We start from the raw sequence: 13,644 nt of genomic DNA, 5'->3' as shown, positions 1-13,644 counted from the left end.
ACACTTTTCTGTCTCTTCTGTTCCAATTTGGTGCGTACTCTTTTCGCTCTAGCAGTGACATGAGCAGTACCATGGCAGTCGTCGGTAGTTATTTTACTGTTTTTCTAGAAGTGAGGTTTTTCACCACTCCAATATGGTGCTAGTAAATTCACCCAGCTCGGCTCCCGTAATAGCGTGGCGCACAGCTTCCCTTTCGCAGCACAGTCAGCTGGGCCAGATTAATCCCTTCGCTGCCAGGCCTTTTCCCCCTCAGGTGCCAAGCCTTTTTTTGGCAGTTTGGGGCAGTTTGCGCTTAGGCCCTCATAACTGTTTGTCCACATAAGTTACCCACGCCAAATTTGCGTCCTTTTTTTCCAACATCCTAGGGATTCTAGAGGTACCCAGACTTTGTGGGTTCCCCTGAAGGAGACCAAGAAATTTGCCAAAATACAGTGAAAATGTTGTTTAAAAAAAACATGGGAAAAAAGGGCTGCAGAAGAAGCCTTGTGGTTTTTTTCCCTGGAAATGGCATCAACAAAGGGTTTATGGTGCTAAAATCACCATCTTCCCAGCTTTCAGGAACAGGCAGACTTGAATTAGAAAAACCCATTTTTCAACACAAGTTTGACATTTTACTGGGACATACCCCATTTTTACTATTTTTTACTTTCAGCCTCCTTCCAGTTAGTGACAGAAATGGGTGTAAAACCAAAGTTGGATCTTGGAGAGCTAAACATTTCTGTAAAGTAGACAAAATTCTGAATTCAGCAAGGGGTAATTTGTGTAGATCTTACAAGGGTTTCCTACAGAAAATAACAGCTGAAATTAGAAAATATTGAAATTGAGGTAAATAAACTGCCATTTTTCTCCATGTTTTACTCTGTAACTTTTTCCTATGATGTCAGATTTTTTAAAGCAATATACAGTTACGTCTGCTGGACTCTTCTAGTTGCAGGGCTATATAGGGCTTGTAGGTTCATCAAGAACCCTAGGTGCCCAGAGCCAATAAACAAGCTGCTCCTTGCAATAGGTTTTTATTCTACAACGGATATACAGCAATTCATTTGCTGAAATATAAAGAGTGAAAAATAGGTATCCAGAAAACCTTTGTATTTCCCAAATGGGCCCAAGCTAAGGTGTTGAGAAGCTGTGGTTATTTGCACATCTCTAAATTCCGGGGTGCCCATACTAGCATGTGAATTACACGGCGTTTCTCAAATAGATGTCTTTTTTACACACTGTCTTACATTTGGAAGAAAAAAATGAAGAGAAAGACAAGGGGCAATAACACTTGTTTTGCTATTCTGGGTTCCCCAAGTCTCCCGATAAAAATGGTACCTCACTTGCGTGGGTAGGCCTAATGCTCGCGACAGGAAACGCAACATGGACACATCACATTTTTACATTGAAATCTGCTGTGCAAAGTGCCTAGCTGTGGATTTAGGCCTCTAGCTCAGCCGGCAGCTAGGGAAACCTACCAAACCTGTGCATTTTTGAAAACTAGACACCTAGGGGAATCCAAGAGGGGGTGACTTGTTGAGCTCTCACCAGGTTCTGTTACCCAGAATCGTTTGCAAACCTCAAAATGTGGTAAAAAAACACTTTTTCCTCACATTTTGGTGACAGAAAGTTCTGGAATCTGACAGGAGCCACAAATTTCCTTTCACCCAACATTCCCCCAAGTCTCTTGATAAAAATGGTACCTCACTTGTGTGGGTAGGCCTAGGTCCCGTGACAGAAAATGCCCCAAAACACAATGTGGACACATCACATTTTCCCAAAGAAAACAGAGCTGTTTTTTGCAAAGTGTCTAGCTGTGGATTTAGGCCTCTAGCTCAGCCGGCACCGAGGGAAACCTACCAAACCTGCGCATTTTTTAAAACTAGACACCTAGGGGAATCCATGATGGGGTGACTTGTTGAATTCTCACCAGGTTCTGTTACCCAGAACCCTTTGCAAACCTCAAGATTTGGCCAAAAAAACACTTTTTCCTCACATTTCGGTGACAGAAAGTTCTGGAATTTGAGAGGAGCCACAAATTTCCTTCTACCCAGCGTTCCCCCTAGTCTCCCGATAAAAATCGGCATAGTGCTCGCGACAGGAAATGCCCCAAAAAACTATCTGGACACATCAAAATTATCAAATACAAAACTACCTGTTTTTGCCGGGGGAGGCACCTACATTTTTGGTCCTGGGCTCAGCAGCCATCTAGGAAAACCTACCTAACCCAGACATTTCTGAAAACTAGACACCCAAGGGAGTCCAGGGAGGTGTGACTTGCATGGATCCCCCAATGTTTTCTTACCCAGAATCCTCAGCAAACCTCAAATTTAGCTTTAAAAAATCAAATTTTTCCCACATTTCTGTGTGGGATCACCGCACAAGGACAAATTTCCTACCACCCAACGTTCCCCTGAGTCTCTTGGTAAAAAATGACACTTCACTTGTAGGTGGGCCAAGTGCCTGTGACAGGGAAGAGCCAAAAACATGTTGAAATTGAGGGGGAACTAAAGCAGGTCCAAAAGGGCAGTTTGAAAAAAGACATTTTTAGGCTGACACGTATAGATGAGACAATGTTGGGTGGTAGACATTTTGTGGATTCCCCCAGATTCCGGAAGGTTCCATCACAAAAAGGTGGGAAAAATGTGTGATTTCCAGCAAAGATGAGGTTTGCAGGGCATTGTGGGTAAGAAAATGGTGCGGAGTGCATGTGAAGCACACCACCCTGGAATCACCCAGATGTTTAGTTTTCAGATGTGTCTAGGTCTTGTAGATTGTTCTACATGGCAGCTTCCCAGTGTCAAAAAAGTGCAGCCCTCACCATTCCAAGTGGGACGATTTTGGAAGTTACCAAGCTCTCATGGCCCAAATGTAACACCAAAACCTAAAATAATCGAATGTCCTCTTGCTTGTCGTGGGATAAGATGTTCTAGTATGCAGGGGAGAGCTGAAAGACTGTTACCCCCTTCAGTTGGGGTGGGGGCATAACTAGGCCCATACTGTTTGGTAGCCACCACCCCACTAGTTTTTGTTTTTTTCAATTCCCTGGCATCTAGTAGACTTTTGTGCCCCCCCTGGGGTGTGGATTGGGGGGTAATTGCCCCATCTGCCCACTGGTGGGCAGAACAACTTTGGCCCCATTTATTTGGGATGGGGATATGGCAATACCACCACCCTCTTATTTTGAAAAACAAAAATCTTCCCTGGTCTCTGGTGGGCTTTGAAGCGACTATTGCCCAAGGGGCTGTGTCCCTCCAAAACAAAACACACACATACACACACACGGATCTCTGGTGTCTAGTGGTTTCCGCCCCCCTTGGGGGCAGACTGGCCTAACAAAAATAGGCCGATCTGCCCCCAAGGGGGGCAGAAATGGCCAAAATACAAATTACCCCCCAGGGGAGCAACCCTTGCCTAAGGGGTCGCTCCCCATACATAAAAACATAAAGTAAATAAAATATATATATATATCCCTGGTGTATAGAGGTTTCTGCACCCCCGGGGGCAGATTGGACTAATTATAGTAGGACAATCTGCCTCAAGGGGGGGCAGAAAGGCCTTAAAATATCCCCACCCCCCGGGGAGCGGTCATTGCCCAAGGGGCCACGCCCCTTATGTGCAAGTATAAAAAAAATATATATTCCCTGATGACTAGCGCTTCCCCCGAGGTGGTGCCTGAGAGGCGCAGCCACGGACATAACCATTACGTCTGTGCCTTACAAGGGTTTAAGTAAGAACATGCGAGTATTTAAGGCCTGCCCTGTTCGCTGTCCCTCTACCTCCGAGGTGACAGAGACAGGTTAGGTTACTGATCATACTTCGCATCCCAATACAGTGAGTATTGACTTGTCCATTTACACTGCAGAGGATCTTGATTCCCTAGTATATAGATATGCCGTCATTGAGCCATTTTCACTATTTTTCTAGCGGTGACTCAAGTCAGCTAAAATTAGTGTGGCCTCTGTTTCTACCTGAGGTGGCCCATAGACCTGCCCTACTGGGGTGAGTTTTAACATAAGACGCAATAATGTTGTGTGTTCAGTGGTGTGTTATCTTATGTGTGTCATTGGTTTTAATTGTTTGTCTGTCTGTACAGTGATCCCTGCACCATCAGGGCGGAGTCACTGGGGCATGCTTTTGACTTACTGAGCATGCCTACACTTTTAGCCACACTAGAGTTTCATTGATGATCATGTTTATGTTTGATATGTTTCTGTTGCATGTCGGTTTCAATACCGTTATCTGAAGGTATTATCCAATACACTTCTTATTTGCTGGTAGTGGCTGTGTACTGTTCACAACTTTTCCCTATCTCCTGCACAACCACTGTGCAGGTTAGGAAGCCTGCTCCTGATGAAATGCCTTTGATCGAGAATGACTATTAGCGGCATGAAACATGTAGACCCATCTATACACATCTTTTGAGCTGATACAGATCATTAACTCTGTTTTCAGCCTTCACATTGAGTTTTTAATTTAGACTAGAGGACCGACATATTAAAATTTGTCAGATGCCCTCTTTGCCTAGTGTAATCCACATTTAACTACACCAATCCACACTCAAGAGCCCATACACCAACACTCATACTTCACATACAAACAACAGATTTCCAGCAAAGAGGCCCCTTGAGGGTGCCCATCAGGCATTGCAGCACCGGCCCGATGAGGAGCATGCCCTAATATGAAGCATGATTCCCCTCTGGGTGTATGAGGGCTCTAGCTCCTGAACAATCGGACACCTTGTGTCAGATCCCTCGGATTTCATTCCTGCTCCCTGCCTCTCTCTGCCCCCTGTCCCTCTCTGCCCCCTGTCCCTCTCTCTGTTAGGAACTGCATACCACCTTTTTGTTGCCTTAGAGCAAAAGATATAGCCAGAAAAAGAAAGCAGAATTATCTAGGCATCGAGGCCTGACTTGGAACCAAAAGCAGCCCTGGCAAGTTTTGTCAGACCACCCTGCATATAGTGCAAAACGAGCGCAGTGAGTGAGCCTGATCACAACAGGGGGGGTCCCCCTATGACAATTTGGAAAAAATTTCAAAAACGTTGCATTCTACAAAACATTTTTCATTATATATTCAATTGTAAAACTTTTAAAGCATAGTAAATGATTACCTTACAGTGATATCCTCGGGTGTACCCTCAGGCATTCTGTCGGATTTAAATGTCATCCATACTGGTAGGCATTTTGTAAGAGTGTTTGGTCTGAAGAAGCACAAACTCAGGATTCGAAACATAACACAATGGTCAGGGTTGGCTTTACTAATAATAATGTATTCTACCCAAACAAAACCTTTCTAGCAACATTAGGATAATGATAGACTGGAGAGAAAACATAACTTTCTAATATGTAGTATGCAGTTTGCATGCAGTTCGTTGATCGCAGTTCAAAGCTAACAGTGCTGCATTACAATTGTAACTTATGAACTGTAAGTAACAAAGGCAGTAACCCACTGAGCTATTCACATAAAATACAGTTCTGTCATCTGCATGGTACATGCTCTTTTCAGCAGGCATGTTAACCATCTGCTCTACTTTAGATAGGTCAAAACTGCCACTAGGCAAAACCCTGATCCCTCTCTAGCAGCAACATTAATCACCAGGGTTACCTTGACATTTTTATGTTTGCTGAAAACTTCTGGATATAAAAGGAACTCTGTAGTGAATGCTTTTAAACCCGTAACAATTTGTAAAACACAGTGCCCCCCAGCTCATGGATAATCCGGCTCCTAGTAACAAAACTGGCCCTTCAAGCTTCCTGAGGGAAACGCTCGATGCCTGGTATGCCAGTCCAGCCTTGCTAGGCATAAGTCAATGCTGAGATGGTACCTGGCGTATTAGAGAGAACAAAAGGATACAGAGGGATTGAAATAAGTCTCAAAAACAATGACCACCCTAGTCCAAAGTCAGTCCCGGGAATCTGTTTCAAAGATATGCAAGTTCATAGATCTCTTTTATCTGCAAGAGATGTGAAAAACAGAAATATCACATGGGTAAAAATACTGTAGAAGAAATGTGCAACATAAGGACGTTTGTTACAGGTGTGGTGGTACATTTATGAACTGTCTCCAGCAGGATTTGGAGGCAAAATTAGAAACAGAATAAAAAGGTGTGGACTAGGCTAGGATGCACAGTCCTACATTGTGGGGGTGAATGGCAGCTAACCCGTATAACCCAAATTATGGTTTGATGCGCGGAGTGCAAAGAGATACTAAGCATCTTGAACAGTTGTGTGACTCCCTTTGCACCCGGTTATCCCCTCTTATCCCTAATTCACATTATATCATTTAGCCATATTCAGATGACATTGTCTTCAGGATTTCTGTCCAGCTTGTTAGGCTGTTTAGAGACCTGATCAGCTTCCCAGTGTCAACCGAGTAGGTAATACATTTTGAGGAAGATGTCCTCCGTTCCCCATTTTCCTTAACAACAGTGGCCACAAATATGTGTAAATTAAAAAGTAACAGTGAAATATGTTTATTTCTTTCCTGTATTTGCAGGGAGTGCTGTGCACCTCAGGAGACTTGGCCAGGGAGATCGACAGAAGCTGGAGCTTGCAGAGTCGCACCTGGTTATGCCCAACACATCGACCCTGCTCAACCTGCTAGTGGTCTCAAGACCTGCCCCACTGTTCCAGCGACCAGGTCTTGGCGTGCACACAAGAAGGGCTCCACACACAGGAGACATAGTGAGGGGCAGGTACTGGAAGCAGCTTGGGATATTGCTTACGTGTGCTGATGAGCCCTAAAATGTATTTTTTTAAATATCGAGCTAGTTTATGTGTTTAGTGTCAAAATAAAATCTCAAGGCATTTTGTAAATTCACAAAGTCTTCCCCAAAATATTACCTTCAGGCATTCTGTAAAATTCACAAATGTATTTATTTAACTGAAATGCCCCTTCTTTTTTCTGCAACTTTCGGTTTCAAATATTCAGTATATTAGTAAATATCAGCTTCAAATCCAATGTAAATGTGGTCAGCCCACACATTTCCCCTCGTTCTCTTTTTGCATCTCAAAGTTGGGGCAGCCATGTTGTGGTGGGTTGCTTTGGTGGGCACATCTGAGGCCCCTTTACAGATAGGGTGCACTTTACATGTTTGTGCCACGGTGCGCTTGTAACTGTCAGCGCCAGGTGCAAATGGGGAAAGTGCACCCTATTATGTTGAATGGTGCCCCCAGGGCAGCCACACACTTGTGCTGCCCTTGGTACTGCACATTCAAGTAAAATACAGGACAGCTGTTTAAAAGCTGCTCCATGTTTCTTTGTGCAGGTGGCAACCTGCCTGCGCTTTCAAAAGGGATTAGAGATACCCTTGCAGCCTGTGCAGTGAGTGACTGCACTTGCCTGCAGGGGGATGTCTTTGGGGCGCTTGGGATGCCCCCTTTCATCCCTCTAGAGGGCTGCCTTTAGGAGGTGCACTGGTGTGCAGGCTGCTGTGGATGTTTGAGTGGGTTCCACCAGATGGTGAGCAGCCAGTGGAGAAATAAAATATACTCCCAGCCTCCTTTCTGAAACTTCAGGTGCACTAATGAGGAAAAGGGGTTTATCCAGCAAAATCAGGAAGGACGGACTTTATCTCCTTCTGCCCTACAGATATCTTGGGGAGGCACTACATTGCTAGAAAGTTTTATAAAATACTAGTTTTAGAAGAGCGGGCTTCATGAGCTGGTGCAGCTCGTTCTTGATTCTGCCCTAGTCGACTGAGCTCCTGCGCTCTTGCAGCAAGTCCGTGGCATAAGGCATTGGGGCTCACAAGGCGTTGGGTGTGTGTGTTGACCATGAAGACAATGTAGACCACTTTGCAATGGTAACTCCTCATTTTCTTCCTGTGCAGGTTGTGACACCGCGATGTGCCTAATCATGAGAGGCCTCAGTGACTCCTCAAACCCTTCACATGTGGCACCTTCTTCCAAGAGCCAGCTCTTCAGATATGCTGCGGTTTTCCAACCCTTGACATTGAATGTAACAACTGCACTTTTTACCATTATCCCAGAGCCACTTTCACACCCAGTCAGGAAAAGCACTTAAATAAATAGGCTGAAAAGAGGCCCATACTATTTTCTTCTTTTGGTGCAGGCTGGTACGAAAGCTTGTAAGCACTGACTTCAGAGACCTCTGTGTGGCCTCCAGACCATAGATTTGACCACAGACTGAGCCCACTCAGACTGTCAGCTATGCACAGGCTGTAAAATAGTGCCATTGCTCTGGGTAACAATAGCATCTTTATGATACTTTTCATTATGTGACATGCAGTATGTATATATATTTTTATGAATGAGTAGATGCCAACATAAGCCCATAAACATCTCTTTACAGTTACCTATTTCTCCAGAAAATGTATTGTGTGCTTTTTCAGCAAATGGAGTGAGTGAGCTCGGCCGCATCCTGTGTCAGCACATTGCTGTGAGAAAAGACTTCAGTGGTGGCTATCAGCACAACATTGCTGACCACACACTGCTCATGAACAGTTACCACCGGCGATTGTACATATCAAAGCAACAACATTAAAAAGTACCTGGAGCGTTTACGATCAACCACTCTCCCAGTGTCTTGGGCCATCGAGATGGGATTAAATAAAAAATTGGGAAGATCAGAAGTACAGAAATAATAGCAAACTGCCACGTTTGATTTTTTTCCCCTCTTGCTCTGTGGCATTCAGTCATGCATTCCCTCCTCGGCGAAGCAATGGGTGGAGCCAGCACAACAGAAAAAAAACTTTTTGGTAGCAACTGCGTATTGGATCCACAGTTCCTTGTTGGCCTACGGTGAGGCGCAGCTACCAACTCTGCATTGCTAATAGCCATATTTCCCTTATCTGTTGCTAGGTTACGGCTGTAAATTTCACATCAGTTCTGTATGTGCTGTCGCCTGCGTCTATAGAAGATTTTTGGAGGTGGGTAGTTAATAGCCATTGTTTACCACAAGGTGGGCTAATGCTTGAATTATTGACACTATAATTGTTTAACAAGCATTGCCAAACCCTGCATGTCAGTACGTTAGAGCCAGAGACGTGGGAGTGGACATAGGCGTGAGTGGAGGTGGAAGGATGCGCCTAACAGTCATTAGGTGAGAGTTGAACACCTCACTGGGCTGAGCCAAGATATGATGGACAAAATCTCAAGCCAAAGGCTGAAGGAAACTGGTCAAAGAAAGATAATGGTTGAAATGTGTGTGTCAAAAGCGCTCTTGATGTATATTGTTGAATAGTCTGTTTGTTAGTTACACAGCGAATTGCTTGTAATTTCGAAAAGCACATATTAAGAATTCTTGTTTAGTGTTGATGTTTTCCACATGTTTTTCTCTGCATGAAAGCACCTCAAGAGAATTAATCTGTACATTTCCGCAACACAAACCAATCTGGCAGTTCTTTTCTACTGCCTTGGAAATAATCCTGGAAAGGACTAGACGATTCTCAAAATGTATATTTGTATAAATAACAATGTATTGGGGAATAAGAATTTCACCTTTTACCGGTTTTGGTTTTATGGTGTGGCTTTAGCTCCAGTGATCAGGGTTTTTGCAGAGAGCATTGTATTGCAGCTGAAGCATGTCAGATCAGAGGTGCTGGAACAGTATCGTGTCTGGGGCCTGATGGGGTCCAGATTACCGAAAGTAGGATGAGATGTGCTGGGAAGTGGGAAGCTATACTTGGGGTACAGCTTGGTAGCACACCTAGTTTTGTTATTTCAATTTCACTTATTTTACAGCATGAGGCAAATTGTCGAGAACCACTTCATGTATTTTCTCCAGTTTCTCCAGTGCTGAAGCTGAGAATTAAATTAGGGTCTACAACTCTCAAAGTGAGTAAATTAACCAGTGCGCCACATCTCTAACGCCTAAAGATTTTTGTAGACATTTTATTTGTTTTTGAAGTCTGACTGCTTCATTGTTTCCAGTTGCGGAGATGATGATTAACATGACAAAAATAAGAAGTTCATATATATTTCAAACTGAAATATCCTCAGATTAGTGATTTGTGTGAGAGCATGATAGCCCACTCAGGCTTATATTATCATTTTATGTTCAGAAGAGTTAGGTTAGCGCATGCAGTCTTAAATGAAAGCAAGGTATTCAAGCGGGAAATACGCAGGGGCGGCTCCTCTGCAATGGCAGAGGAGCGACGCCCCCCCTGGCCAAGAGCCAGGCGATGAAAAATTAAACAATAGTTCCACTATTGTTTTATTTTTCATCTGCTAGCTCAGGCAGCAGTGCAGGGAGGGGCGGGGCTGGGCCATGGGAGGTAGAAGGGGGGACGAGGAGAGAGTGCACCTAAGTGCACATGTGTGTTTGGCTGGCTGTCTCAAGCCAGCCAAACACATATGCGCACGTAGGTTTCTTCAGCCCACTGTGCTGCACAGACCCTGGGGCTGTGTTTGAGTGACAGTCCGAGCTGCTCAGCCCAATCCTGGCGCTGCTTTCATGCTAGGTTTAGCATAAAAGCCGCACCAGGATTGCTGGGGAGCCTGTGCTGTTGTCCCAGTGAATGCTGGGACACCAGAAGAGGAGCGACGAGCGAGGCAGCAGCAGGCGGGAATGGAAAGATAAGTGTTTTTAAAAAAAATGTATTTCCTTCTTTCCCCCTTCGCCGTCATCCCACCGCCCCTCTCCCCAATTGATATTTGCAGCGGCTCCTGCTGGAAATACGGAGTCAATCTGTTTAAGAATTTTACATATATGGCACAACAAAGCTGGATCATTGCTGGCAGGGTCAGAGGGGAGTGCCGTTGAGAAGAGAAAGCTACGAGTGAATCAAATAATTTATAAATACATGATGTGTCCCCTCGACATGTCTATCTCATTCCAGACTCTAAACAGCCTGAACCGCAAAGGAGGGAGGATAGAGAATAAGGTCCCTTAGTAGTGGTCCCACTGCATTATTTGTTACATCACAGTGTCTCATGGTGAGAGTAATCTATCGAGGCAGAGTTGTGGAAGGGTCCCCTGTTCACAGCACTGGTTTCAGATTCTTCTTCTCTACACTGTCAAGTGAACCTGCTATGATGGGCAGCTCTGGGGATCCTAGTTCTGGGTGCTAGTACTGCTAAACACCTTTGTGGGGTCCACCAGACCGGCAGATGGGTTGTTTTTGAAGGAGAGGGTCTTAAGTATGGCTTATGCAGTGGGATCCAATGGCAGGATGTCACATTGGACGAAATACAGTAATGTTTATTGAGTTCTATGAAGAGTTATGTAACGTAGTTTTAAATCCTCTTCAGATGTTTTTGGAGGGCTCTACATAGAAGCGGTTGCAGTAGTCTGCATAGGTTTGAACCAGGCCTGTAGTTTCTACCGAGTAGTTTGTCTTTTACTTTTGGGTTGAGTTCAGGCCTTTCTTGTGGCAAAGGCTGGGATCCTTATAAGCTGACACCACGCTGTATCTCGTCTATGCAGACAAGCCAATGACAGTGAGAGTGAACACTAGCGATGTGTTCCAATGACAGCTGTGGGTGGGTATGGGCAACCTCAATGACATATAGTTTTATACACAGCTCAGAACGACCTGTGATGATAACTCTCTTCTGCCAGTCTCCTTCCAGGCTTTCAGGAAGCTAGGTTTTTAAGCAAGTATGGGTGGAGTTTATAATCCATTGAGGGCAGAACTGGGAAGGATTAATGGGAATCTCTTGTAACGACTTCAGGCTGACTGTGGCCAGAAGAATCCTGTGGATGTGCATGTATTTTCCAATAGACTAGTCCCATCTGGCATGTGAGCTGCAGTGGGCTCAGGATGTTGACTGGAGCTACCCTCCTGTTCATTACCATGTTCAAAGAGCAGCATATGCAGGTTAGTGCATAAAATGAATTTTTGCATCACTCTCAGATAATTCATGGCCAGAAGGAGCAATTTGCAGTCTTGGTTAGTTGGGCTGCTAGGCACTCTGCCAGTAGACTTGCTTCTTTCTCCTTTGGATACCCAGTGACAACGAGCACCTTTCCTTTGCTGGCGGGAGAATCCACTTTCATCTAAGACCAAGCAAAAATACATTCTTCAATCCAAAGAGGGCAGCAGAATCACCAAGACGTGTCTTCTTCAGTCCAGCCAATCAACAACAAGCTCATGAGTGCCAAATGGACTGGCTGTCCCAGTGGCACAGAGATGAGATCACTGCCCCTTAACATTGACTCAGTGACTTTAGCAAGAGCACCAGCCAGATCAGAATATGAACCTGCTTTGGCACAGAACTAGTTGTTGGGCATTACTTTTGATTCTTGTAGTAGATAGTATTTTAACTGATGTGTTTTACCGTGCATGCATTCAATAAATGTTTTAAAATTACTTACCCTGATATGCGAAGTAACAGCATGCAATATAATGATTCCAGATGTCCAGACTTTCAATATAAAAACTCACATGATGTAAAAACACTGACCACAGAGTAAAGGTACTGCGCCATGCAACCTCCTTCCTTTTCATTTACAGTATGGGTAATTGCTCAGTTTTGCATCAAGGAAATTAAAACAGAGTGGCTGGTTTCTGAACTTGTCTTTAACGTATTTGTGGAACACTGTTACTGAGCTGAAACCTTAAGAATTGTTGACATTTGTAATTTCTTTATGAACTAATCCTGAACTGTGCACTTCAGTACTTTTGTTCCACACTGTTTCTCTTTCTAAGTGCACAATGATGATGACAATTTATTAATGGGCTTTGTAGGAATCTGGCTCTTTATATAGCGGACCAAAATGCGGTACATTGTGCAAAAAACCCAAGCAATCCCTAGAGGTATCACAGAGGCACAAATTACATCCCAAATGCTCTCTGTTTGAGTAGTGTGGTCGAGCAGTTAGGCATGTTAGAGGGTAGTGCAAAGCATGTAAGGCACACACTCATACAGTAAGCGAGACACACTCACTAAAGAAATCTGATACCAATGTATAAACATAACACATACTTGTATATGAATTTAGAATCTAAGATCACCGTAATCAGGTGAGTACTTTTTGAATTATGAATTTTTGTGTTTTTCAAAAGTGAACAGTGCATTTTCAGGAAGCTTCAATACAATCCTATGGAGGAAAACAAAGACAGCAGTCCAGGTAGTGTTCAACAGCTTAGGGGACCAATCTCTTGGACTTCAGGGGGTTTTGGGGCAAGGTCCAAGGTAACACCAAAGGGTCACCTCAGGCAACTATGGTGCTTCCGGTTGCAGAGGTGTATTACAGGTTCCGGTGTCCCATTCAAGTGTATTGGGATCGGTCCAGTTACATAGTTGCTGCAGGGATGGACTGGAAGGACAGTCTAGGGTAAACCTCAGAGGGGCTCGACCATTGAGGTTCTCAGTCACAGGGGGACACCATCGGTCCACTCCTCTTCGGCCTGTAGGGTGCGGGTACAGGGGTGTCCTCTGGCATCGGATCCAGCACTGGCATTATTCGCGGTTACAGGGGGCCCACAGAAATACTCTGCAGGTGTGAAATGGGGGTTTAGTCTGACCCAGCCAACAAGTAGGCTCAGGTCTCACAAGGCATGGGGACACCCTTGGATCTCATCATCTAGGTCCAGGGTGGACCTGTGCAGAGGTGCCCTAGGGCATCGGGGTTTGCCTCCTGGTCACACGCGGTTGCAGGGAGTCTGCAGAAACAGTCTGCAGACTCTGTTGTGAAGTCCACAGTGGGCGAGCACAGGGTGGGCTTCTCCTTTGGAGGACATAAGGACCATTCTGA

The 13,644-nt window shown here is 44.6% G+C and overlaps 1 protein-coding gene across 1 annotated transcript in view; it reads left to right on the top strand.

Annotated features, from left to right (window-relative positions):
• Positions 1-8,804, top strand: part of TTLL6 (tubulin tyrosine ligase like 6) — a 165,812-nt gene extending 157,008 nt beyond the window's left edge. The window contains exons 15-16 of the mRNA XM_069237573.1: positions 6,478-6,676; positions 7,814-8,804. Of these exons, the coding sequence (XP_069093674.1) occupies positions 6,478-6,676; positions 7,814-7,820 (206 nt within the window). The 3' untranslated portion in view covers positions 7,821-8,804. The remainder of the gene's footprint in view (positions 1-6,477; positions 6,677-7,813) is intronic.
• Positions 8,805-13,644: the final 4,840 nt, after the last annotated feature.

This window comes from Pleurodeles waltl, chromosome 6, assembly GCF_031143425.1.
Source record: "Pleurodeles waltl isolate 20211129_DDA chromosome 6, aPleWal1.hap1.20221129, whole genome shotgun sequence".
NCBI lineage: Eukaryota > Metazoa > Chordata > Amphibia > Caudata > Salamandridae > Pleurodeles > Pleurodeles waltl.
Note: the sequence above shows the minus strand (reverse complement) of the source record. Positions and strands in the feature narration are given on the sequence as shown.